The sequence below is a fragment of the Gavia stellata genome, chromosome 25 (genome assembly GCF_030936135.1).
Source record: "Gavia stellata isolate bGavSte3 chromosome 25, bGavSte3.hap2, whole genome shotgun sequence".
In the NCBI taxonomy this organism is placed as follows: domain Eukaryota; kingdom Metazoa; phylum Chordata; class Aves; order Gaviiformes; family Gaviidae; genus Gavia; species Gavia stellata.
In genome coordinates, this window is record NC_082618.1 from 7,865,154 (window position 1) to 7,892,744 (window position 27,591).

The 27,591-nt window shown below is 40.1% G+C and overlaps 1 protein-coding gene across 4 annotated transcripts in view; it reads left to right on the plus strand.

Annotated features, from left to right (window-relative positions):
* Positions 1-2,010: 2,010 nt before the first annotated feature.
* Positions 2,011-27,591, plus strand: part of TAOK1 (TAO kinase 1) — a 36,623-nt gene continuing 11,042 nt past the window's right edge. The window contains exons 1-16 of one of the 4 annotated variants that reach the window (XM_059829411.1): positions 2,011-2,192; positions 6,359-6,430; positions 9,419-9,520; positions 10,876-10,921; positions 11,834-11,930; positions 12,710-12,823; positions 13,596-13,687; positions 16,225-16,318; positions 17,723-17,804; positions 19,764-19,931; positions 20,780-20,983; positions 22,086-22,286; positions 22,866-23,102; positions 23,859-23,987; positions 25,594-25,797; positions 26,305-26,544. In XM_059829411.1, the coding sequence (XP_059685394.1) occupies positions 2,061-2,192; positions 6,359-6,430; positions 9,419-9,520; positions 10,876-10,921; positions 11,834-11,930; positions 12,710-12,823; positions 13,596-13,687; positions 16,225-16,318; positions 17,723-17,804; positions 19,764-19,931; positions 20,780-20,983; positions 22,086-22,286; positions 22,866-23,102; positions 23,859-23,987; positions 25,594-25,797; positions 26,305-26,544 (2,214 nt within the window). In that variant the 5' untranslated portion in view covers positions 2,011-2,060. The remainder of the gene's footprint in view (positions 2,193-6,358; positions 6,431-9,418; positions 9,521-10,875; positions 10,922-11,833; positions 11,931-12,709; positions 12,824-13,595; positions 13,688-16,224; positions 16,319-17,722; positions 17,805-19,763; positions 19,932-20,779; positions 20,984-22,085; positions 22,287-22,865; positions 23,103-23,858; positions 23,988-25,593; positions 25,798-26,304; positions 26,545-27,591) is intronic. The other 3 variants (XM_009808767.2, XM_009808768.2, XM_009808769.2) reach the window with 3 other exon arrangements.

A 27,591-nucleotide genomic window follows, 5' to 3' on the forward strand; every position in this document is an offset into this window, starting at 1 on the left:
TGCTGATGCCGTCTGCTTCAAAGGCTCCTATAACAATCCTGCATCGATATGAAATGTGTGTGTGCATGCTCACGAGTGCAGTATAGCAGAGCTGTGAACAGCTGCATGTTTTCTGTGTATGTATAGATATATATTCTTTTTTATACTTGGTGCACCACTGGGATTTGAATGTCCTTTTTTCCTTAGCCCCTGAGAACGGGCTATCACGGAAGCACGTTTTGGGTTGCATTATAAATCTTTTTGAATGCTGACTGCTTGGAGGAAAGCTATGAAAATGCTGGGTTTCGCTTCCTTCCCTGCGCTCTCTCTCCCACGCATGTCTTCATCAGAAAAACTGGGGACTCTTGCAGACTTTACAACTAGGTATGTCTTGGCTGTCTCTTGCACAATCGTGATCTCCTTGTAGCGATGCTGGCAGTTATTTGAACTAACAAGGAGCCGGCAGTCTTTGGCACTTCCACATGCTGCAGCTGTCTAGGGAAGAGTACCACTGAGCATAAACATGCAGGAGTATGTCTTTTTCCATCCTTGTAGGAATTTCTCTGCAGGGAGGGGAAAACAAATGATTCATTGATGATCTAGAGGCTTGGAGAAAGGTGGAGTTTATAGTGTCCAGAAAAGGAGGAAAAATGGACAGGCATAGGGCCTTCTGAAACATTGGTTAAACTCAGGTTTATTGTCTTTTTTCCATTATGAAGATGTAAAACTTTTCTTAAAAACAGAGTTGAGATACGAAATATGAATAAAAAAAGCACAAGTCGTGATCAGACAGGAATATTTGGAAAGAAGTGAGCTGTGTGATTAGCTGTTTGCCAGTGACACAGTTGTTTTTATTGGTGACAATTTACAGGCAATTTAGAGGAAATCCCAATACCCAGGCCCTTCCTTTACGAGGTAAAAAAAATGTGCATTTTACTTGTAATGGTTGTTTGGCTTCACCTATTGTAAAGATACAGTAAGATTTTAGCACAACTTGAAAGTATATTTTTATTCTGGATACATTCCAAGACACACTTTGAGTAAACGAAAGCAAACGCACTGTGCAAGCAGAAAAGGTTTTGTACGTTCCCAGTGGCATCTGAAGTTGCAAGTTCCTCTGAAAAAAGTGTTTGCCAGTGGGCTATTGTAGAAGGCTATATCATGTGCTATCGCAATTAAAATGTGTGCTTGCATCTGCTTAAGCAGAGTAGAAAGACCTGCATCGTGTGTGGAAGTGGGTGTCTCCCGTTCTGGATGCTGTTCCTCTGAAGAAGGGGGTGGCAAATAAGACTCTGAAGAGCAGGCACTTTTAAGATAGAGATTATGAATTTACATAAGAGAAAAAAACGAAAAGGACCATGCTTTACTTGTGGAAGGAGAAGCTTTAGAGAGGTCTGTACCTGCATGCCGAAATGAGTAAAAATTGATCACTGACGACTTCTTGACTGGAGTACAATTGCAGAAGAAAAAATTACTGAGCTGAATTTAAAAAATGTAAATAGAGATTAGTAAATTGCATGTCATACTTGTACCATATATCTTGTCTTGCAAAGACCATGAGAGATATAGAGAGATACATATATATATGCAATTGTGTCATCCACTTCACAAAGTCCAAACAATACTTTAAAACATAGTGGGTGTAACTCTTCAGTGGGAGGGTGTCAAGGTAGTACGGGCTTGTTAGTGACAAACTAGTTATCGCTGTAGGTCAGAGAGATTCTGTTGACTGCTGTGCCGGTGACTGAGCAGATGCTGGAGCAAGGAATCTGTCTTATTTTGTGTTTTGGTTTTGGTCTGTGTTCTGTAGAAATGCTTGACTGCCGTCACAGTGGGACTGCGACATTATCCCAGCAGATAGGTTGTGTTGCTTCATGTAACAGGGATGTTTGCTCTGGAAGAAGTGGGAGCTGCTCTGCTGTAGCTTTGTTTCTGGCTCTTTGAGAAGAGGATAATCAGTGAAGGATTGCAATCTTTTTCTTGCAGTAATCCATGCTGAAGAGGCTCCATTCATACAGATGAACCAAGGGTTGAGGCAGCACTTTAAACCCAGATAGTCGGTCGGCTAACTGCCCAGCAGGATGCCATCAACCAGCCGAGCGGGCAGCCTGAAGGACCCAGAAATTGCAGAGCTCTTCTTCAAAGAAGATCCAGAAAAGCTCTTCACAGATCTCCGAGAGATTGGCCATGGAAGCTTCGGAGCAGTTTATTTTGTAAGTAGCTCCGTGACTTGTGAATTTTAGCTGTGTCTCTTTTCACCTTTAAACTGTGGACCTAGACTGTTTTTGAACATATTGAGGAAAAGAAACCACTGTGAATCTTTTTATATGCTGTTTTGGGCAGAGATGTTTTCTTGTGTGTCTGTACAGTCTCAGTCCGTTCACAGACTTGCAGTATCTGTAAGGTGTTTGCATACAAACAGAAAAGAAAAACTGGAAACGTGGCCCTTGCCCGGTGCTTTTAGGTGCATTGTTATGCTGCAAGCAGGGATTTACCTGCAAATTAAAACATGGACTTCTGCTCCATCAATTCTGACTGGCAATGCAGTTCTCTTGGTCTGATCATCTCCTTATCTCTTGTCCCTTGAGAGAAATTGAGTTCTCTCTCCCTTTGTGCATACCCCCAGGCTCCCTTAAAGCCATTCTTTGTGTTTGACACCTGCATGTTGGTGCTTCTGTTGTCATTTGTCCTGTCACATCCTTCCCTACCGCAGGCAAGAATCCCAGTGTTCATCTGCATAAAACTTACTTGACATGAACGTCTGGACAGCAGAATTTTTCCCAGGCTGCTTGTACAGCTCAACTGGAGGTGGGATGTCTCATGGTAACCTCATTTGCAGGTTGCTGTATGTTACCCCAGGTTCATACTGTGAGACCTTCATTAAAAAACCATTTTCCTCAGAAAACCTTTTCACATTTATAATTATAGGAGGTGTGGCCAAACCTGCCAATTTTCCTTCAGAAAGCCATTTGTGTCAGTATTTTATGAGATGCCTATTCATTGTTAATAATTGCAGCAGACCATGTTGGGAACCTTCCAGCACAAATTTAATGCAGCACAGATGAACTAATTAGGAAAAGCTTCTTAATTTTGTTCCCTGCTTAAAACTATGAGCCACCACTGTCTGGGAACAGATCTGGGGGAGGAAGTGTTTTCTAACGAAACAGTGCTCACCTGCGGCCTTCATCTTATTTACTCACTTTGGTTAAAGAGTGGATATAAAAGGAAGGAACTGACAAATCTGTCTTCCTGCTATGTGGAAATATTATTGAAGTTTTTCAGGAACACTCTGTCTTACAGAGGCGTGCATGAACCAGACGGGTATGAAAAACCAGCAGACAGCTAGAGCTGTATGCTCACAGCATTCCCAAACATCAGCAAGGAGCTGCCATCCTGGCGTTTGTAGACTGCCCGAACTTTGTAGTTGTGGTAAGGGCTGGTTGCCCATTACCAGCTCCTTCTGCAAAGAGATCAAAAGTAAGAGGTCATTAATTTCTAGGCCCTTCATTCTCTCTTTTTTCCCCACCATTTTAGACTACCAATTCATTATAGATTGGTATTTATTCACTAAAGAGTGTGATTACTCATCAGTGTTTGGATTGTGCTGCTTTGACAAAAAGTACATCTCATTCGGCACTTGGAAAAACGACAACTGTACGCCGTGCATCCGCTACTCCAACCCATTTGGGGGCTTTATTTTTGTCAAGTAAGAGAGAGTTTCCAACAAAGAAGATACGCTGTTGCTATTTCTGTGTTACGAAGTTTTAACCTCTAAGTTTTCTGTTGTATTATGGTATCTTTTTACTACTAGCAGGTCTAAGATCTTGAGTATGAAACTGTTTCATGTAGTGTACTCAAGTACCTCAAACAGAAGCCCAAAAGATGAAAGACAACACGGAGGGAGAAATTTAGCGTGAATTAAATAAGCATAAAGAACTGAAGTAGGGGAGTGTATGTCTTGGGTCCTTTATTCCTCTGTAAAGCCAGGGAAAACACTTCTCTTCAGTTTCTTTAACAAGATTTTGATTCTGCTAGTGCAAACAATTAAACTTTCTCTAATCAATGTAATATTGGATTGCAGTTAATAACTGCTTAAAATAATATTACCAAAGCTGATGGCGTACTCCACCTTTTCTTTGCTCATGCTTTGCTTGTATCACTGCTGAAGTTACTCTGGTCACCAGATGTTGATCCTTTGTATGAAGTTTTTGGAGGAAAGCAGAATGTACGCACATAAATGTCTGCCATAAAACATTTGGGTTGTTTAAGATAGCTGGCCTTGTAACGTCTTCACGGCTTTTGTCTCGGAACAGTCTTTTTTCAATTATTCAAGATCACAAGGAAACTAAAAAAGCAAATGAAACTCCATGATTATAACATTCACAGAGTGTCAGCTGTGCTGGTTCTCTCTCTCTCAGCCCTGCTGAAGCGATGAAGGACTGTAGGTGTTACACAAACGCAACCAGGGGTTGCTTGCTCGGGTTTTCTAATACGTAGCACACACACCCCCCGACTGCTTTCATTGCCTACAGCCTGGACCAAAACTGTTGATGATAAATAGATGTGGGAGTAATTAACAAGTAGGAAAATCCATATAATCCTGAAATCTCCCCCTGCCTTTTTTAAAATGCAGTTTAGTCTTTTGTTGTTAGTTGTACCTACCTTCCTTTCCTTCTAGCGGGGTTCTCGAGAAAGGGTAATATATTTATCTTACATGATAACTGTCTAAGAGTGTGCAGTTTTGTCTCTTTCTTTGTTTGTGTTACATCCGGCAGTGGCAGAAAGTTTCTCTTTTTTTCTTTCATAATTGACATGAATTTTGCTGGTTCACCTCATGGTTTTAGTTTCTTAGAAACTGTAAGTCTGGCACCTCTGAATCATTTTGGTATTATCCTTACCCTACTCCCTGCTCTGCAGTGTAATAATAGCTTTCACTTGACACAAGAAACCTACTACACTGGAACACTGCAGATGGAGCAGAAGAATAACCCACTCTCTTTTGTTAGAGCTGTGTTCCTTCTGTTCTACTCTAGTATTTTGCTTGCCTGTTTTATAGCAGTTTGTCACTGATTTGAATGTTTCAGAGATTGTCTCTAATTAGTAAACATCTAGGAGGCAGAATTTTATTCTTCCTATTTTGTCTCAAAAACCAAAAATAGTCGTGTCCCCCCCAGCCTTAGAGGTACTGTAATATCAGTGAGACAGTAGGAAGGATCCTCTCAAACAGAAAGAAAACTACAAATAGTATTGGTTCAAGCTTATTGTAACTGGTCGAAATAAAGACTGACAGGGAATTCTGGGAGTCTCTTTTTAATGAATGGCAGAATTAAAACATGACTGAAAAACCTTTTTACAGAAGGCAGTGTCCCGGTACTTCATTAATCCACGTTCTGATAGGCTGTGCTTGACAGTACAGATATATTAAAAATCAGCATTTTCATCAGTCATCAGTGAATGCTGTGATGCACATTATTTTGATTTATATCATTTGGCTTCGTATCCAAGTCGATTATTCTTATCAGAGAGACTCTGAGGTCTTTTCCTCCACCGCCCCCCCCGCCCCGTGCCAGTGAAATCCTTAACGGAGGAGAGGCTGGGGTCTTGTCTGGAGCCATCCTTCCTGCAAGGTGGAGCAGCGCTGCCTCTTCTGACAGGGTGAATGAGCCATTGCTTTGGTGCTAAATTAAATAAAACTTCTTATCTATTCTTATCTTGGATTGTTGCTGTCTGAAGTCAGGAAGTCTGCCTTTGAAGTGTGAAAAACCATCTACGTTTATTGTGCAGTGTAAATAATATTATTGGACTGAGAAACTGAAAGTCTGAATGGGAGTCTGAGGATGGGTCACTTAGATCGCTGCTATCTCTCTATGTATCATCTGCCTTCCTTTAAGACACAACAGCTAATTTGTGGGAGCACTGGGGAGAAAGCCGCCGGTGTCTGGAGCAGGTATCTCCTGCGCATCCTGTGACATCTTTGCTTATGTTTGGAATGGAACAGGGGGGCTGAGCCTTGCTTGGTTTGGTCTGTAGTGGACCTGGGCAGGGAGAGAAGTTGATTTAGGGAAAATCCGTTCTACTTGAATTGGAGCTGCTTTTATAAGCTATGATTTTTAGTTTAGAAGTGTCGGTATTCGACACCTGCAGAGACTTGCTAGATGCTGAGCATGGAAAATTGTTGTACCTTGTTTCACAAACAGGAAGGTGATCTTTAACTTCAGAAGGAAATTTCTAATAGTCACACCCCTTGGAAGATATTTTAGTTTAATTCTCTATAAAAGTTAACTATTGGATAAAGATTTTTTTTATCAATATGTTTGGTTTGCATCTTATGGGAAATCATGATCTGAAGAAACTGATGCATCATGTTTCCATGTTACAGGCACGTGATGTGCGCACCAATGAAGTGGTGGCCATCAAGAAAATGTCATACAGTGGGAAGCAGTCCAATGAGGTATGTAGAACATGTTGCATATTAAATCTTGACCATTGCAAATACTTACTATAGGGGATGATTTTGATTAACCTGGGCTACAGCAAGAGAGGTCTTTCCTGTAACTGTAAAGGTGAATGAGGGTACTGTGTAAACAAAACAAATCAGTTTTCTGTTCACAGTGCATGTCTGCCTAATCTGCTCCTGGAAAAGATGGGTAGGACTCATTCTTCCAGACACAAAAGGCTCTTTTATGGGACCACATAAATGTGTAGAAAGCAAAAAAGAAAATTAAAAGTGGTAGTTTTGTATGTTAATATGTCTTGTTGCCCTTAAACATTGCATTGTAAATACCTTTTAAAATAACCGTGTGGCTTACTGGACAAAGGAATAATAGCAGTGGATGCAGTAGTGAAAGATTCAGAGGGAATCTTGCTTGTACAAAGTAGTAAGGTAGAATGCATCTTTCCCTGGAATGACTGTGCTGATGAGGAGCTAAAACAAAAGTAAAACAGTGGTGAATGAATGAGTGTGAAAATCTGAACAGCAGCATAATTACGGAAGAACTGCCAGAGCTAGGGATTAAGGCAGTCTTTGCAGAGAGGTCTGTAAAAGTAGGCCTCTGAGATTTAAACGTTAAGTGTTTTCATGGCCACCCCAGATGTGTGTTTTTTCCCTAGGACGCTTAACAGAGATAATTGATTTTATACTTGAAATGTTTAAGTGCTAATACAGATTCTTGAAAAGCCCAACATGACATGAAGAGCTGAATTGGTATGATTTCTGGTAAACGACATCTATCAAATCATGGCATGATTTTTCAACAGAAGTATTTATTGTAACCATGTTGCTCAAGGCATTTATGGTTCCTTCCCTCCATTCTCTATATTCCAGTCCTACAAGCAGTCTTGCTCCGATGAGTTTGACTAACAACTCATTGCTTTCTGTGCCTGCCTTTTGTGTATCGATCATCTGCGCTACAAGGAGCTGAACTCTTCCTTCCTTTCTCTGTGTGTGTGTGTGTATCTGTGTAGGAGGTAGAGGTGGCAGTGTCTCTCCAGCAGTCCTAAATTCTAGCTTCATTGTTAAATTTGCTATGCGTGTTTCTATTTTGTTACTGCGGTGACTTGTTTAACTGTGTACTGATGAAAGAATAATTTGTACTTACTACTTGTCCTACTGTTTTAATTACTGTGAGCTATAAATACTCTATTCACATGAATGAAACAAACTGTGCATGCTTCAGAAATAGCTTTTGTTTGTCTTCAATGCATATGTTTCTTTATTTTGAAGAAAGTAATAAGACCAGGATTAAAACACTTTCTATTTTACTTCTATATTTATTTGTTTTGTTCACAAGTTTGCTAGAGTTATGATCTAGCCTATGTAAAGAAAATTGATTAAGGGCATTCTGGTATCGTTTATATTTACTTTGGCTTTATAATAAGCTTTTATCATTGGTGGGAACAATTATTCTCTAATATAAGTACATATTTTATTCTAAAAATAGGTTAAAAACCTTTGAAATATGGAGTACTGTGTTCTTAATGTGATCCTGGAGGGTTTTTTTTTACACAGGAAATCATGAGTACATCTTGACTAATATTATCACCTCTTTCTTCCCAATATAGAAGTTTAGCATGGCGCTTTCTTGGTTTGGCTTTTATTGCTTAGTACCTCAAAGCCTTTGAGCCTAAAGGTAAAAGCCAACTAAGTTGTACTGGAACGAGGGTGTCAGTGAGAGAGTTTGTCTTAGTGCACTAATGAAGTCGTTCTCATCAAGTTTCTGGTGTTGGGCAATGCTTAGTCAATAAGCTGCCTCGGTTGTGGCTACCATGTTCCCTGGTTTCATTTGTTTCTCTAACCCTAAAATTTTTATTGAGGAGGATTTGGGTTTTGCACATGTTTTCCAAAGCATTTGGGTATATGGGACCTCTGTCTATCTATGAATGCTAGCCACATGCATACACCTGAGGCGGTGTGTGCTGAGAGATTAACAAGACCCGGAGAACAGCTTTTGAACCTTTGGGTGTTGGGTGAGGTATCTCTATGTCTGATTAACTTCAGAACTGATACTCTTTCTCAAAAACATTTTCAGTGTCAACACTGTTTTGTTGATGTCTGCATACTAAAATAGTTTCAGCTACTGCATTTGTTTTTGAAAATCTTTTCTGGTAGTTGTATTTTTGCTGTTGCACTTACAAGCTTTTGCCTTTCTTGCCTGAGGAGGCATGGACATGCAGCAAATGGGAGGACTTGATGATTTCCTCTGAGAGGAGTAATGGCAGTGTCTAGGCACACATTGGAACACGACATTTTGGCCTCTTCTGTACTTTAAAGTTGCACTGGCAGAGCTCTCCTTATTATAAACCTGGATTTTGTTTTATCTGTTTATTCTTTTACTGCTGCAGAACCATTTCCTTATCTAGTAGGTAACTCATTTTAAGTTGGTCCCTTGTAAAGACTAAACTAGTCATAGAGAATCATTATCAAGAATGCAGTCAGGTACTTGGCAGCTGATAAATGGAGCCTGATCCAGTGTAATATAGTTACTGGTAGGGACAGGTCTTTATGTCTACGAGAGTTAAGTGAGAGACAGCTGATCCTGCTGAAGGACACTTATCGTCCACATCTCTTTCAGGTTGGGATTTATGTTTGATTTGACAACAGAAATGGTATCCCTTGAAAAAGGATTGCTTCTTTTTTGAGGACTTGCTCGGATATTAAGTGTTTACCAGTATATCCTTTGCATACATATAAATACATAGTATGACATTGATGAGAGATCATTAGACCCTTCCCATACAGCCTAATCTATCAACTTCTGATTTTGTAGATCTGTTGAGGAGTTAAGCAGTGAACACCATGGTGTTGATGAAAATTTATTTTGATTTGGAGCCTTAAGGTGGTTTTGCCTCTTAAAATAATTAAATGACATACTAACTTAACAACAACCAAAAATAAGGTAACGATTTTGTAAACTCTTTCTATCCCTTTTATTTTCTACAGAAATGGCAGGATATTATTAAGGAAGTCAAGTTCCTCCAAAGAATAAAACACCCTAACAGTATAGAATACAAAGGCTGCTATTTGCGGGAGCATACAGCATGGGTAAGCATCTGCTGCACTCTGCACTTCTCTTGCCTTGGTTAAGGGCACTTTAAAATATCTCCAGCTGGCTTTCAAGAGGCACCTGAACATTTGCATGGCACAGACTCAGATGAGAGTAGCCAAGGACCTTACAGATGCTCAACAAAACTGAATGTAGTTTTTTGAAACAAGATTTAGGGATATTTTCCCTTTCACTTGCAGAGTAAGGTGGCTGTGCTGTTTTTCTAGTGTATTTAGCTTGATGAATGGGTATTTGAAACAAATAATGATGGGGCGGGGGCAACAAGTGTATCCATCACTTTTCTTGCTGTAAGGAAAGGTGAGAATTTCACTTGTGCTGCCTCGGAAGCAAGTATGGCAACTTTATTAGATACTTGCAGGTCACTTAACAACCCGTTTGGTGTGCCACTGAGTATTAATGGTTCAGTACTTCACAGGATGACTGAATATGTTCCGGAAGTAAGTGTTCAGTTGTACTCTAATGGAATAGGTTACTGATATTTGTACTTAAAGTATATTTTGAGTCATTACTATTTCTGTTATTCAGCTACATTCTTCTGTTGTCATTTTTGGTGTGTGTGTGTTCAGGTGACAAAACCAACTAGCTGATTTTATCTCTGGCTGTCATCTTGTAATTAATTTCATATATTTAATTTAAACAAAAAAAACCCAACCCCCCCAACTAAATTTGGTTTATTTGAGTTTGTGTGCATAAAAATGCGTGTGTAGGAATAGATGCAACTGGCTATGCAGAAGCAGCATTTTGTCAAACGAAGTGTGTGAAGTAGCACCTCTCATTGACAAAGCTTATGTAGTATGATATACTAAAGAAATCATACTGTTGAACTAATAGTTTAAATTGTAAGTACTGATCAAGTGTTAGCGTCAGTAAATCTGTAGGACAAAGTTTTAGTTTCTTTTTTTGAAATCTGACTGGGACAAAATCTTAAGTAAATCCCTAAATAGCCCTTTAATACTCTGATAAGCTTATTAAGTGCAATTTAACATTCCTGTTAAGTACGTGCATATAAAATATGTAATACAATACATAACTGGTTATGAATATGCTTTTGCCTTCCTTATAAGTTTTGTTGCTTGGTATCTTACATGGGAAGGCTATGCTAATTCCAGTTAGAACTGTCCTTGTGGGAGGGGTCAGTGTGACAGTGCTGGGGTAGGGTTTATGTTACACGCGATACTTGTTTTGTTATAGCAATCTGCATTGTATGCACCAGTGATTATTTCTACATTTCTCCATACAAATCTAGAATTCTAGATTTCTCCATAGAAATATAGAAAACATGCGTTTACTATTAGAGATTTTCTAACAACTATTTTGATTTCTTCCTCTACAGCTTGTTATGGAATATTGTTTAGGATCAGCATCAGACTTACTAGAAGGTACGTCACACACCTTTATTTGTTTGAAAGTCAGAAGTGTAGTACTGAAGTAGGAGGTTACAGCATCACAGAATTGTCCTTGAGTACATAGTTTTATTGGGGAGCAGAGTGTGTGTAAACAGTTGCAGTTTTTCAAATTCTTGCATGGCTGTAATGGTTTTTCTGTAGAATATCAGCTTTCCTAGGTGCCTAGTTTCTCCTTGGTTCATAGTGTTTTGAAGTTGTCAGTCAGCTGTTTATTTTCTTCTGAGTTTTAGGTTCTCCTGTCATGACAGTTCAAGATTTATTTCTGAAAACCCTTGCTGTTGATCCTAATGCTTACTAACAACTGTAGGCCCGTGGACTAAAATAGCACTGCGGCAGTATTAGGGTTTTGCTTGATGAGGTCTTTTGTTAAATGGTCGTTTTTCTATCAGGCTTCTTGAAGTGAACTTTCTTTGAAGATATATGTGTGGCCAGTAAGTTGTTCATCTCCTTTCTTTGCCAGACGTGTTTCAGGACAAAAGGCTGAGCTGCCGGGGAGTCATCTGTGTTGCTAATATTTATTCATGTGTGAATTGTCGTAAAGTTCTAGGGCTTGGGATATAGCTTCATTAATGGAAAATTGAATATTGAGTCTCAAATAGGTATTTGGGAGAATGGTCACGGAACTGACAAGAATGTAGTTTATGGTTGCCAGGTAGTCTCTTTTTGATAGTGAATAGCTGCTGTTGTACAGTTAGAAGATTACATCTGATTATGGAATGTACTCTACGCTGTGAGCTATTTTTATATTTTTGTCTCATACTGAACCTAGTAAAAATGAAACTTTAGTATTTTCTCTCTGTTGACATTGTTAACAGTACTCACTTGCATGCTGCAAACTGCATTGTTTTCTTTAATACTGAATTTCAAATAAATTCTTTCCTTAAGTTCATAAAAAGCCATTGCAAGAAGTGGAAATAGCAGCAATTACCCATGGTGCTCTCCAGGGATTAGCATACCTGCATTCTCACAATATGATCCATAGGTAAGTGGTTATACTTTTGCTGTCTCACACACTTACAGGTAATTTACTTTGTTGATTGTATCTCCTTCATCCCAAATTTAATATTTGTAAGCAGGGATTTTCTTTTCGCAGTATCTGTATGCTCCCAAACTAGTGATATATAGTAGCCAAATACTAGCAAGCTACGTATCTCCTTATGCACTATCTCTTACAGCTGGTGTTCATAATTTCTGCAGAATTGCTTTGAATCTGCTAAGCTTTTCAATACTTGCCGATTGTTCCCTGGAGCAGTGAATAGCAAGGCAGGCTGAGTTCACCTGAACAGCTTGTAGCAACTGCAAGGCAAAGATTGCTGGGGTGGGTGGGAGCGCTAATACTTGAAAAATTAGTTCTACCTGAGCACGCAGGTTGAGAAGCACACAGTAAGTATGGGATGCAAATGTTCTTTGTGTTTAAAGTACCTGCTGCATTTTAGTAGGATGAAGGATTTGGATAGTTACATTATTAGGACTTTCTGAAAAACATTTATAAAGGACATAGTTGGTTCAGAAGGTTTTGCTGAACTGTATGTGAAGCTTATCCACGTGTGCCATTTTAAGTTGATTTTTAAGACAAACTAGATTCCATGACCAAGGGCCTTGTTAAGCTATTAACCTAAAGGTTAAAGATTTTTGTATTTGGAGGAAATGTGGGTATTCTGCAGCTTGAACATATGAATACTGGTGTGTTCTGTAATCAGTCCTATAGAAGGTTTTCTTTCTCGGAGAGGAATGATACTGACATTTGTATTCTATATCCAGAGATATCAAGGCAGGAAACATCCTGCTGACAGAGCCAGGACAGGTGAAACTTGCTGACTTTGGGTCTGCTTCCATAGCATCTCCTGCCAACTCATTTGTGGGGACGCCATATTGGTAAGCCAAGAGTTTTACGCATTTCTGGCTTTGTGAAGTAAAAGGATCATTTATTCGGTGTTTAATATGCTTGGGCTTTATTGGAGCTAGCTTTGTAACTTACAGTTGTGGTAGTGATAAAATGTACTCTGCAAAAAAAGATTAAATAGTAATTAGTCTCTGACTTCAAGAAATTGTGAATCCTTGTATTTGTAGTTCACAAAAAGTAATAAAAATATTTTGTTGTTCTACTTAGCCTGACTTTAAGTGGTAGAGGTGGGATTGAATCATCTGTAATATATTTTAATCACTCCCCCGAGTGGTTTTGACAATTCATATGTTCTCACTGCGTCTGGTTGTTGAAATAACTGAAGTGTTTTTTCTTTCATAGGAAAGGCCAGGTTCATTGAACAAAACCCTTTGCAGATCCCTTGTATGCTTTTGATCTCTTACACCTAATCTGTGGTGTTTACACAACTGCATGCTATAATTATTTCACCAGAGTTGGCCAGCCAGCTAAACTATTGGAAATGTGGGAGGGCGAGAAGGTGGCGATACTCATAAATGGAGAGCTGGGCAAAGCACAGGAAAACATCGCGCAGCCTCCGTACAGCTTGTACTAGTGTGGGTGCCTGCTCTTTGTTCCCAGGATCCCATGTTCATGCCTGATACCTTGGGGAATGATTTGTTTACGGTAGCTGAAATCAGTGAAACAGCCTGTTTCATTGAAATACTGATGATGACAATGTGTTCTGTTGCCCAGACTTTTATGAGCACCAATTTCCTTCTTTAGGATGGCCCCAGAAGTGATTTTAGCCATGGATGAAGGGCAGTATGATGGCAAAGTAGATGTTTGGTCTCTTGGAATTACCTGTATTGAGTTAGGTAAGTTATTTTCTTTGAAGAATTATAAAATGGAGTTATTTAATACCTAGAACTTACTCAGCTGAATTATAGTGCAGAAGATCTGTGCTTCCTTCCTTGTCCTTGTTTCTCTGGGACTTGCATTTTAGAGAAGAGAGCTAAATGTGCTCTCTAGAATTCAAGACCAACTCTCCAATTTGATGTTTATTGAACTGGTGTTTTCATTACCCAAAGAAAAAGAGTTATCTAGAGAAGGAAAATATCCAAGCTGTATCACTGAAGCTGTTCACATTCTGTGGGAGACGCAGTTACTTCTGAACTGAAAAACACTCTGTTTGCTGAGCAGCTCTAGAAATGAACCGTTAAAAGTGCCAGTGTGAAAGTATATTTAGTGGTATAAATTGATATTGCTTGCATGAATATGTAAGATATATTAACGAGTTCTGCAAAAATGATGTTTGGGGTAAGTGGACAGCTTCAAAGCTATATTCAGTGTATGTTGTCACTTGTGAACAGATTTGGCTGGAAAATCTCTTTTTAAAAAAAAAAAAAAAAAGAAAAATATGTGGAATAGTCCAGTTTTGAAGTGGTAACCTATAAGCTAAAACCAAAAGAAGTTATGGCATTGCCATTAGAACAGAGTCCTTAATGCAGAATGCCAGTTTAAAAGGACTATGTTAGTATGGCATTCTATTTAAATTCAACATGCAGTATTTTTTTGAAACAGAAATACACTCTCTGAAGCACAACACCGTGCACAGCACTACTCAGATTTTCATCAGGATCCAGCTCTGTAGAAGCACTTAGCTGTTAGTTTTTCTTGGGATGGTGAGGTTCAGTGCTGCTCGTTGCACCTGAGGCTGTCCTACCATCCTTGTCAGATCTCATTGCTCATACTACAGACCGACCTCAGTGGAGGAGCAGCCCGGCAGGGCAGCAAGAGCTCTGAGGAACACGTTAATCCATGTGAACTGCACAGTTTAGCTAAAAATGCTGTCTGGCATTCCAAACTGTCAACTTCATTTTCTTCCACGATGTGAAATAGATTCTTTCTTCAGAGCAGAGATGTTTTTGGTTGCCAATATAAAGCAAGTTGAAGGGGTGTGACTGTCATGACAGAATCCTGCTCTGAGTGGAGTAAGGAGACTTGGCTGGCTGCAGCACTCCAGGAATGCAGTGAGCTCATGGCCACCACACCCCCGGGTGCCTTCCTGCACGCTGCCTTTTCGCAATATGAAGCGTTAGGCTTCGTCTAGGGCTTCTAGCGAGGTGGGAGGTGAGACTAGGTCAGGATGGTAGAGCATCGTAGGCTGGTCGGTGTGGTTCTCTCATTTGTGTTGGTTTGAATAAGCATGAGAAGAAGGAAGAAAAATGAGACATCTAGTAGTCTTCTCAAACTATTACTTAGTCTTAGAAATGGCCTCATTGAGGCCTCAATTTCAGTGTTTCCTAAGGATTTTTATTTTATTTGGGTGAGTTAAGAGAAAAGAACAGTCAGTTAAAATAGTTTAAGGGGTCAGTTAAAATAGTTTAATGAATAATCAGTCTGATCCTTGATAGCAGCAACTAGTTATCTGACAGATTAGGGAAGGTAAAGTGCTACATTTGAGGAAAGGCTTAACTCCTCAATTTACCCGTTCTGAGGAATTTATAGGGCTTAGTCTCCGTCCTCTGATAGCAATGAGTGAACAGTGATCTCTGATGCATAGTTAACTGCTACTATTTGACTCAAAATTAAAAAGCAGAATAAGAAAAGTAGCATTATTTTTTCCTTGTTTTTTTTTTTTTGGGAAGGAAAGTTTTCTGTTACATTGTCACTAGTGTAGGAACATCCTCATGGCCTGACCAGCTTCTCTGGAATGTTTATGGCGAGGCTGAGCTTTATAGGTTTACCCCATAAACATTCTGATGAAGCTTCAATTTTGTTGTTACAGTGAGATCATCTCCTTCCTCATTAAGCTTTCATGCTGTGTCAGTCTATAAGAGTAACACAAGCTTGAAAGAGAGAGAAGAGCCAAAGAGAATGCAACTCAAAATAGTATAAAGAGTTGGCCTGTTACTGACTTCCTGCCCATGTGCTTAGTCAGTTAAGTGTGATTTGATGGTTCTTGTAACCAGCTTTTTCTTCATCACTGCTGTCCTGCTAGAATTAAATATTTGTTAGCTTTTTAGCAACTGTAGCTTAAAAAAAAAAAGGGGAGAGGGGTATGAAACCAAGACTGCTTAGTGGCTAAACACCGAGTAAAGAGCTTATTGTTAACTTACTCCTATTTTAGTACATTAAAATGAGTCAGAGAACTCAACTATGATAAACCACATAATTTAAAAGCTTGAGAGGACAAGGCATTTGATCTTCAAAGTGCTTTCATCTTCTGCAATGGTATAGGACATATGCCAACATATCTGTCTGATTGCAGGGTAGGGTTGGTTTGGGGTTCTGTATTCAGGCAACAGTGATTTTGCTGATGTGGTTTTCTTTTTTAAAGGGTTGTAAACTAAAAAAGAGCAAAAACATGAGACTATCTCCCTATATAAAAATTATTTTCTTTTGTGTGTAGCGGAAAGGAAGCCTCCTTTGTTTAATATGAACGCAATGAGTGCCTTATATCACATAGCGCAGAATGAATCCCCTACACTACAGTCTAATGAATGGTGAGTATTACTGAGGGAGGAATGTTGTAGGGAATTGCTGTAAATGGAGTGCTTTGTCATGCTGAGTTCTTGAAATGGCTGGGTTCCTGTTGGGAGGATGTGAGCTGGAAGGCTCTTCTTAGGTTCACTATACATTTTATACCCAAAATTGACCAATCACTAAATATGCATTTTAGACTCTAGAATGTAGTAAAAACAGGACGCACTGCTGGAAGAACATAAGATCCTGTAAAAAATTCAGTTCATGGGTCAGTAAACTTTTGATGCTCCCAGGCTAGCCAAAAATGTGGGGTTTAGTGTTTTTTTTAAATCACAAACCACACTGACAATTCCTAAATCTTGCTTTGTTGAAGTATTTTCAGCTTTGCAAGATGAAGACATTGCTTGTGTGCGGCAAGTGTCTGTTGCATAAACTTCAGAAGAATAAAGCACAGCAGTAACATTTTGTGCCTCCCAGCCTCAACAACTGTCTTCTGAAACAGCAAACACAGTCAACTAATTTCAAAAGTTAAAAACTTCCTAATTATGTTTTTCTGAGCTATAGTCCTAGGCCTGTAACAACATTGTGCTGGATTTTTAGAAATTTTTTTCTGCTTCTGAGATTTTCTGGTTAGGCTAGTCCACAGCCTGGTGCTTGACAAATCATCCAACTAACTTTATGCATTTTTCTGACCAAGAAATGCAATAATTTAATTTACTGAAAAATTGCAGTAGCAAAACCCCCTGTTACATGGTGGGACGGTGGGGGAGGAAAGAAATAAAACCTGTACAACTGATGTGCTGCTGTTTTTGTGGTATAATCCTGCCCTTCTGAAAACCTGTGTTCAGAGGAAGAAAGGGCAAAATACAGAATTTTAACTTACGGAGGGAGAGATGTTACAAAACAAGTCATGACCTTAAGTCTTACTAGTGACAGATTGCACAATAGTGTAGGAGTTGTGTCTGAGGGGCCAAAGGCATTTCAGGAATTGTGTGTTAATACAGTTTGCAGATGAAACATCTGCACACAGAGGTGGAATGGGGCAGGGGCTCTGATGAGACCTTGAAGAGTTCGTGCGATACAGAATTTGATGGGATTGATACTCGCACTGAGACATGTGGGTGTTTGCCTTTATACAGAACTTCCCTTCCTCTTGAATTGCCCCATATCTTTACATTCTTAAGCTGAAACACTTTGTTTGGAAGCTGAGGTTAAAGGGATCTACCTAGTAATAGCGGTGGGCTTTGGCTTGACTAGGGATGTCAGAGGCTGTAGTATGAAGTACTGGGTCTGTGTGGTTTCTCCCCACTCTTCCTACTAGCAGTGCGCAAATGTGAATGTCTTGATTCCATAATGAGCTTTGAAAATTAAACTGGGTAGTTAACTCAGAGGTTCGTTTGGATTTTTCTCTTTCCTTGCCACAGGTCTGATTATTTTCGAAACTTCGTAGATTCTTGCCTCCAGAAAATTCCTCAAGACAGGCCTACATCAGAGGAGCTTCTGAAGGTTGGCTTGCTTGTCCTTTTTGTTTTCCACATGGTATTAAAGGGGCCATGCCCTGTGACCCTCTTCTGTCTCACCTACCGTACTCGGTTATGGTTAACGATGCTCTCTCTGCCCGTTATCCCTAACACCTTTGAGCTGAGGGTGCTGTGGCGTGTACCGAGCTGGCGGTCCTAGCTTTACTGCCCCTTTGCAGTGTCTCAGGCAGTTCCCCAGGTGACTCTCCAAGCCAGCCTTGTTCTCATCATAAAAGGATGCCCCAGCAAGTGACACTGGATGACCATCAACTTGTTGAGAGTTTCGGTTTCTTAGGCTCAGTCTATCCTTCCCGTGATTATAATTAATCCTGACAGAGCTGCCATGCCTTAGTTAACAAATACCTCTCGTTACTTCCCTCTTTATTCTATGCTATATATACCCCTAAAGGCTTTTTATCCTCTTCCATCACCTATGTGCTTTACATGTAGAACTGAAATTCACTGTTCTAATAGTATCCCTGGGGGAAAGGGGGCAGAAGAAAGCAGTTATTCTTCCCCGTACTTTTCCTTGACATGAATAAGGCTCAGCCATCTGCAGGTTTTCTCCTGCTTTATTTCTTAGCCTTTTTTTTCTTCATTTGTGCTCCTGTATGCTGCAGATACTTTATTTTCCTTGCTGTAGTCTGGAAACAAAGCCAATGTGGTAGATTGTTGCAAAAAGCTGACATGTTCCTAAGTGAATGCAACTCGCATAGAAGTTAGGTGTTAGAGCTGCTTTATTGTGTGACTTTGATGGATTTCCTTTGTGGCATCAGGTGGCATTCAGAATTTTGCTAACTTGTCATTCTCTTCACAGTGCTCGTGACTTTTTTTTTTTAATCCCAGACATGTTTCTGCTAAACAGCGGTTTTCCAAAATTTTGCATTGCAGGGAAATCGATGCTATTTATGAAGGTTTTAGCATCACCTTTTTGCATATTTTTACTTAAATGGTTCTGAGGACTTTTGCTTCTTTAAAAACTGTGTATTCAGAAAGTAAATGCAATTATCCAGTAAAGGTTTCGGTGTGGGTGTGTAATACTGCCATTTCAGAATTCTGCAGATTGGTTTTATTTTGAGCAATGCACTGCAATTAAAGAGAACATTGATGGAAATTAAACGTTTGTGAATGTATTCCTTCAAAATCTATAGTCTGAAACAGCTGCATGCCACATTACAGGGACAGGTAGGGAATGTGACATGTTGGAAATGGCAGTGCAGTTCTCCTAAGGAACAAAATGAAACTAGCGGTGGTGTTAATAATGACTCATGCTTGCACAGCACATTTCATCTGGAGACTGCAAAAGCTGCTTCTGACGTACATAGACAGGGCTTGTTTTACCTATTGGCGAAATGTAGCCACCTTTGCAGTGAAATGCAGTGAATATTTCCAAAAAAAGAGCATAATATGGCTAACTGTTCTAGGGACAGGCTTGAAGGTTCACAGCCTATTTTATGACTCAGAGCTGTATGCCAAATATTTGTTTCTCAAGCTTTTCTAAACAAGGAAAAGGGTTTTATAGTGAGAGTTAGCTGATGAGTTAATTAACATTTGGTTAGAGATATTTAACTAGTCTAACACCTTTAGCTTTTATATGTTATTTGTTGCTCTTCCCCCTCTAAACCACAAGTAGATAACGTCTCTAAATACCCCAGCGTCCAAAGAAGTCTAGGTTTAAACCGAGCCTGTTTTCATGGTACGTGAAATACCATTTTTGGTTTTTTTACATCTTTACTTTTTGGTGGATGTCTCCCATCAGAAAGCAATCACTCTGAAATCTATATGGATCATGAAGTCTAAAAATAGCACCAACGTAAGCTGTGAAGGTATTCCCCTCCTGTGCAGGGAAGAGGGCTAACAAACCCAACTAGAGCTCATAATTTTATCCTCAAAGCATGTGCGTTGGAGGCATAAGAGGTCACTCACCTATTTGTGTGTTCTGCAGCACATGTTTGTTCTTCGGGAGCGGCCCGAAACAGTGTTAATAGACTTGATTCAGAGAACAAAGGATGCAGTGAGAGAACTGGACAACCTGCAGTATCGTAAAATGAAGAAGCTCCTCTTCCAGGAGGCGCACAATGGCCCTGCAGTCGAAACACAGGAGGAGGAGGAGGTGAGAGAAACTGGATTTCATCACTGAACCAGAGAATGATGCTGTCGTTTAAATAACCACAACTCAGATATTGCTAAAACGAATGGAGGCTGTTTACACACCTGGCTGTAAACTCTGTCTTCCTCTGTGTGCTTGGAATAAAGCTACCTCAAGGCACAAACAGGGTAGATGCCCAGTGCTGGCATAAAGCTCTGCAATGTGTTCATGCTTGAACAGTTAGCTTCCAGTTCTGTAAATCCTAGCTTTCTTTGCCTGTTTATAAGGCTTCATGAGGACTCTCAGCAACTGCAGTTAACTTCTCTTTTGACCATATGTACAAGGCCCTTGACAGTCTTCTAGTTTTGTCTGGAGAATGTCGTTTTTAGTCTATTTGTACTCTTTTTTTAAAAAAAAAAAAAAAGAAAAGTCGTGAAGGAAACTTATTTGTCTTTTTTGGGTTGCATGCTGCAATCACCATGCAGAAATTGAGACTTTCTGAATTGCAGTTCTCTCATGTACAGAAAGGAATCATGTGAGGTGCAGGGTCCCAGCTGAGCACTTAGATGATGCTGATGTCAGAACAGTTTCTGGTGACACACTGTTGCTGATACATGATAGAATTCAGCTTGTTAACAGGCTTGCTGTTGAAAAGAATCTGACATCAGCCAGTTAATCCTGACAAGGTTGATTCTTTCTCTCCCCAGCATCCCACAAGAGAAATGTTTCATGGCAATGCCTGGAGGGTGGGAACTGCCATGACGTGGCAGGTAGATGCCTTTAGAAAGGAATGGAATGAACATTTCATTTGGTAACGTCCATAGACACAACTATGATGGATTTGGATTTTCTTAATGATTCCTTTCTCCTAGGAACAAGATCACGGTGTTGGCAGGACAGGAACAGTGAATAGTGTCGGAAGCAATCAGTCCATTCCTAGTATGTCTATCAGTGCCAGTAGCCAAAGCAGTAGTGTTAACAGTCTTCCAGATGCCTCAGATGATAAGAGCGAGCTCGATATGATGGAGGGGGACCACACCGTGATGTCAAATAGCTCTGTCATTCATTTAAAACCGGTAAGCATTGGATTTTTGCTTGGATAACTTAGAAGGTGTAAAGCGGGAGAGGATTTGGTTGGTACGATGACAAAAAGTCGAGTGCTTCCTATCCTAAATCATTATCTGCAGGTTCTGATATTGTGTCCCAATATATTAGTATGCGCTGGAAACTTTGGAAGGTGGTTGTGAAGATAAGTTATTTCTATTGATTCACTAAAAATTATTTTACTAACTAAATTGTTTCAAAACCAGTTTGTTGTACCGTGAGGACTTGGAATGGCAGGTTGTAAATAGGTTTATTCAGTGCCCTTAACTTGCAGAGCAGTGCTTCATGGGACAGAAGGATGTGCGAGTTTCTCCTTTTTATCCCCTAGTTAGTGAATTCTTAAATACAAGACCCACAGCAGTGGTTGAAATCCGTTCCTGAAGCCACACAGCTTCCCAGCACTTGACTTGACTATTTGGTTAATGAACAAAGATGCGCAGAAAAAAAAATGGAGCACTCTGGCATGATGAAGGATAAACTGGGGAGTGGCCCTCTGAACCATGCTGCTCTTGCTGTGGAGGGGTTATCACACCTTTTCTCAAACCAGTAACATTTCCCTGGCTAATGATAGGTGTGGTTAGAACGTTTTGTTCTTTGCCCAGATATGCAACAGACGCAGGTATTTCCTCGGGGAGTTAATTAGTATATCATATCTAACTACTAATCGCTCTGTGATGAATGACAAACTCAAAATAAGAATGTGGAATACACCATGACAAATTTAAAAATTTGCTCTGAGGTATTTCTGTAGTGAGTGTAATGAAAATCTTCCTCTGTCTTTCAGGGGTACAAAGATGTTGGTTTTGTCTTTCAGACTTGATATCATCTACTTTATAGCTTTTCTGTTTTGTTTAACTAATTTTTCAGTTTTCCATTTATTTTTCTCATTTTCAGTTTTAATTAGTAATTTACCTCTTAGTAATAAAAATGTGCAATGAAGTTTCCAAAAGCAAAGATCCTGGATCAGAGCTCTTGTTGCAGTATATTCCTTCATCCAACTTACTGGCAGGAGGATCTTTCAGGGCTGATGAATGTAAAATGTTTTTTCTTCCTTTTAAATGTCTTTTGAACCAGACCAAAATAAAAACCTGTAGTAACACAGGTTCTCTTTATTCTCTCACATTAATATTTGCTGATAAGGAGGAAGAAAACTACAGAGAGGAATCAGATCCTCGAACAAGGGCATCAGAACCCCAGTCTCCTCCCCAAGTATCTCGCCACAAGTCTCATTATCGCAACCGAGAGCACTTTGCTACTATACGCACAGCATCGCTGGTATGTTAAGGTTTTTATTTTGATGCAGTTGTATAGGGAGGGATGCCTTTGAACATAGGGCTATGAAACTACTTAGAGCTGTTAGGATTTCATCAGAATATGAGCTGTCCTCATTGACTGAGATATTATCACTGAAATAGTTTAATGTAAGTTAATAAAAGCTTAAATGTGACACTTGGGCAAATGTAATTTGTGTATATTAGATATTTTCAAAACCAATATGTCTAGCAGAATGCAGAGAACTGTTCATAATAATGAGCTGGCTTTTATTTTCATATGCATATTATGTATATTTATGTGTGTGCGTATATATGCACACTCATTGCAGTGGACTAAAAAGGCATTATTTGGTACCACCTTTATAACAATTGTACAGTTTTTCTGCTGGAACCCATGTGAGCTTATCTTCTACAGCAGAATTCAGTTTTTAATCTGCTCTGCTGCCATTAGGATGTGTGCTTTTCTTTACAACAAAGTCATATTTCTTCACTGAATAGTTTTCTTTTGTGGTTTGAAGACTGCTGAAAAGCAGATTAAGCAGCATTAACTTACTTTGGCCCGATGTGGTTACCTGCCTAGGTGACAAGGCAAATGCAGGAACACGAACAAGACTCTGAACTCCGAGAGCAGATGTCTGGCTATAAACGTATGAGACGGCAACACCAGAAGCAACTGATGGCATTAGAGAATAAACTGAAGGCAGAGATGGACGAGCATCGCCTCAGGTTGGACAAAGATCTCGAAACACAGCGTAACAATTTTGCTGCAGAAATGGAAAAGCTAATTAAAAAACACCAAGCAGCCATGGAAAAAGAGGTAGGAGATTGTGATTTAGCAGACCAGTCTATATTTGTTAATTACGTTGAATTGTCCACTTCCCCTCACTGATGAAGAGATGACATTGTAGTCTCTTACATGTCTGTTTTCAGGAGCCAAGCAAATTGCTAATTAGAAAAAGGCTAATACATCACCTCCTTACACTAAGGGGTTTATGTAACTAGAGGAAAGGTATGTCCTTCATCACAGTGCGTTATACTAAATGATAGTATACTGACCCCAGAAAACATACTGTAAGGGTTTTCCTTTCTTTTGCTATGTCTATGCTGTCAATAACTGACTGCCATCAAGTGTTATGGAGGCAGATTAGCCTGCAGAGAAACGTGCCAGCTACACTTAAATGTTCACCATCTAGTTGCTTATGGATATGGGGGGGTTATGCTTTTAAATAATTGATAATGAAGTGGTGCCGCTTACAGTGATTATTATTGATTCTTTGTTCATCTTGGATCTCTCTGTGGAGGGCTAAGGGTATAGTTTATCATAAGGTGTTGACTTTGTTAGGCAAGACTAGCTGACCAATAGGGCTGAAGAAACGAGGCGCTGAAAAAGGACTCCTGGGTGTGTTGATGGGGGGGTTGGAATGAGAAGAGAGTGAGGGCAAGGTCCTGAGACTCTCACTTATTCAAAGTCATGGTGAGTATCGTGGTGACTGTACCATGAGTTGGGGCTGAAATGGAGCATGAGCTGTAATCCATTGGGACTCAAACTGATTTGCTGCTGGATTTGCTGTAGGCTAAAGTGATGGCCAATGAAGAAAAGAAGTTTCAACAGCATATTCAGGCCCAACAGAAAAAAGAATTGAACAGTTTCCTGGAGTCCCAGAAGAGAGAATATAAACTCCGTAAAGAGCAGCTGAAAGAGGTAACTCATTTGTAGTGAGAAATGTGAATATAGTACACTGTACAATACAGTGCGAGAGCAGTGAACAGAAATAAAAGTGCCACTGTGCTCAAGAGATCTTTCGCTGGATCACAGCAAGTTCCGCATTTCATGAGCGGAGTCCTGTACGTACTGCGTTTGTTTCATATCTTTGACCTTAGAGTAAGAGGGTTTATTTATGTATTGGCACCTATATGTTTATCTCGTGAAAGTACAAACTTCTCCATTGTTTAAGTATTACTTTTAGCCAGAAACATGCAAATTTGGCAATCCTAAGGAGTGGGGAAAAAAAGTAGTTTAAGAAGGGTCGTGAGCATTTTTCTCATACCTTGTTGCTGCAGATATTGACCATGCAATGCAGCAGTTAGTGAAGTTTCTTATCACTTAAATGATACTTCTGTAGCAGCAGCAAGAAAACAGAGCAGTAAAGATGACCTGCAGATTTTTTTTTTAAGGAAAATATCTGTAAAACACTATTTAATTTTAATGGAGAAAGCTATGTAATAGTTTAATAATCACTGTATTGTAGTGAAAATCATGACCTTTGTGAAATGCAGAGAAACTGTAGAATCAAAGATTCAGGAGTGGCTGAAACCATAAGCACTATAAATAATTTTTTTGAAAGAACCATTTAGTGCTTGACCATCAACTTGTGTGACGCAACTTTGGAACTTGCTCCAAAGGGGAATATTCCCAAACATAGACGTTTCCCAGGAGAAAAAAAGGGTAAAGAGCAACAAAGCCAAGAAAGATCTAACAAAAACTATAGTAGCGTGGGCTTTTTATAACAACATAGAATCTTTTTCTAAGTGGGCAGAAGATCACAGAGCACCAAGAAACACTGATGAAATAGAGAGCAGTTCTGTCTCATACTTAAGTTGAAATGTATCACGACAAGTCTAGTTACTGTACGGACATCTCTAGTATGCAATTCAAGCAAGCAGAGTCTTTTGCCAAAGATGCTTCAAGCTATATATTGAATTCAATACAGATGTGGAAGCTGTGGCCTTAATGTTTCACTGGTGAACTTCTTTATATTGTTTTTGTAAGTTACGGAGTCTCAGTGAGTGGCCCTGCCTTGATGAGTTACTTACAAAACGTGTATGTGTTCTGATCAAGCAAGACACATATTTTCTGATGTGCTTCATGTGGCTGGAGTTTTGTATGAACACCGTTTGTAAATGAGATAGGATGACTGCTCTCAGTCCTTTGGGAGCCTGTAAAAACATTTGTCAGGCAGTATGGCAGGACCTCCAAGTGTCTTTGTTTTCAGTGGCAAACCATCATTTTAATGTTTTGAGCTAATATATATGTCTAGAAACTGTGGACGTGAACCAGCATTTTGGCCGGTTAAAATGGCCAATGCAAAAAAAAGTTGTAGTTAAACTTGCTCCACTGTGAATGGTCTCCTGGTGTTCCCTTAAATATGCGATATGAAGCATTTTGCAGAGGCTGGGATGGTACCAGCCATGAGAGGACAAGGTGGAATGGCTTTGAAACGTAGTTTATTAGGCAGGTCCGTCCAGTTGTTTCAGGGCTAAGGAGCTTAATGTGACTATTCCACAATTAATTACCTTGCTGTTATCAGGAGCTGAATGAAAACCAGAGCACTCCAAAGAAGGAGAAGCAGGAGTGGCTCTCCAAGCAGAAGGAAAACATCCAGCATTTCCAGGCAGAGGAAGAAGCCAACTTACTGAGGCGTCAGAGGCAGTACTTGGAGCTGGAGTGTCGCCGCTTTAAGAGACGGATGCTCCTTGGCCGCCATAATCTGGAACAGGACCTGGTTCGGGAGGTAAGAGGATAGGGAGATCTGGAGCCACCTGTGTGAGATGTATCTCACAGGAGCATCTGCCATCCAACTCCAATCTCACTGAAGTGTTAATTACCACATCTAAAGTTTTTTGGTAAAATAATGGTTCCATATGTTTTGCAACGCCGTCTGGTAATCCCTGTGGTGTTCAGGGGATCATGCAGAATCAAATGTTCAGGTTAGTGCCCCATTGCGGGAGAACTGTTAGATCCAAAAAGTCAACAGACACAACAGTTACAGTCCTTTCTAGAAAATGCTTAATGTGAATCCTGTTGAGCATCTAAAACAGGAAGAAGAAAAGTGAAATGAGGAAGGAAAAATTACCAGTGGTGGTGCTGTCTGCTTCTGATAAGACAGAAACTCTGTGCTCCATCCTCAAATGCCTTGGAAAGAGAGAAATGCCCTTGTGAACAAAGTGGAATGTCATGTTGTGAACGGAAATCCAAGTAAGTACAAAGAATCTAATAATTCCCTCTGTCCTCCTGTTAGGAGTTAAACAAAAGGCAGACACAGAAGGACCTGGAGCATGCCATGCTGCTGCGTCAGCACGAGTCCATGCAGGAACTGGAGTTCCGCCATCTCAGTACCATCCAGAAGATGCGCTGTGAGCTGATCCGACTCCAGCACCAGACCGAGCTCACCAACCAGCTGGAATACAACAAGCGCCGGGAGCGGGAGCTGAGGCGTAAGCACGTCATGGAGGTCCGGCAGCAGCCCAAGAGCCTGAAGGTACTAAGTGGTGTAGGAGCTCTGGGTGCGAGCTGCTGGTGGTGGTGGAAAAGCGGTACATTACAGCTCAGTTCTCATTTGCAGTGTATGCAGGTCCAAGGTATTTTGAAGCTTGTTAATTTGAAGAGGTATCTCATTCTGTAATGAATGCCTTTTTAAAAAAGTGTCATATTTGTCAAGTTGTGTAACTGCCAGGGTGCAACTGCAGCCCTATGAGCACCATACACATGAACCATAGCAATGGTGATCAGGGTTGCAGTGTATTGTAGGCAGGCCATAGGAGCACTGTTCCCTCATTTTGTTTGAAAAGCTATTGTTCTTGGCAATGTGCCTTCCTTTTTGTGGTAGTTTTAAAATGCATTTAATCTTTGCAGTGCCCTTTTTTCCCCCCTTCTCCCTCCTACACCATTTTCTGATCCTCTTCTCCCCCCATATACATTTTGTAATGAAGCAGTGTCAAAAAAAAAAAACCCAAAAAATTTTGTTTTGCTGCAGGCATCAAAATAAACTCCACTATCGGTCTTGGCTAGCATACCTTGTTATTGTTTTTATATTAAGGCTGGTACACTGGTATAGCGAGCGTGGGGGGAAAAGAGAGATACCAGCCAACTGCAGTGTCCTCAGGAAGCTCCTAGCACTGACCTTTGCTGTGTTGTGCTCTCATGGGTTTCTCATGCTGCCCTTGTAACTGTGGTGGCTGACCAGAACTATAGGGCCTCTGTAATTGAGGCTCTTAGTGTTTTCATTGTAAGCCTTCGCTTCATCCAAAGAAGTCCAGTGGTTTATTCTGAAGTGTCTGAGAAGGGAGTATAAGGCCTTTCACAAAGCTGCCTGGTACATTTCCTTTGAGGAGGCAGACTTCTTCTCTCCACCCAGTGTTCAGCTGTGCCAGTAACAAAATGAGTGTATGGCATACTGAGCATGGGGTTTCTTTGTTGTTCTAGGTCTTTCCTCTTCGTGATAATTCCCATCTGACTTAGTTTTCACCACCTGCAAGTTATCTTCTTACAGAGAAAACAACCAACTTGCAAATAGAACTTCAGCAAA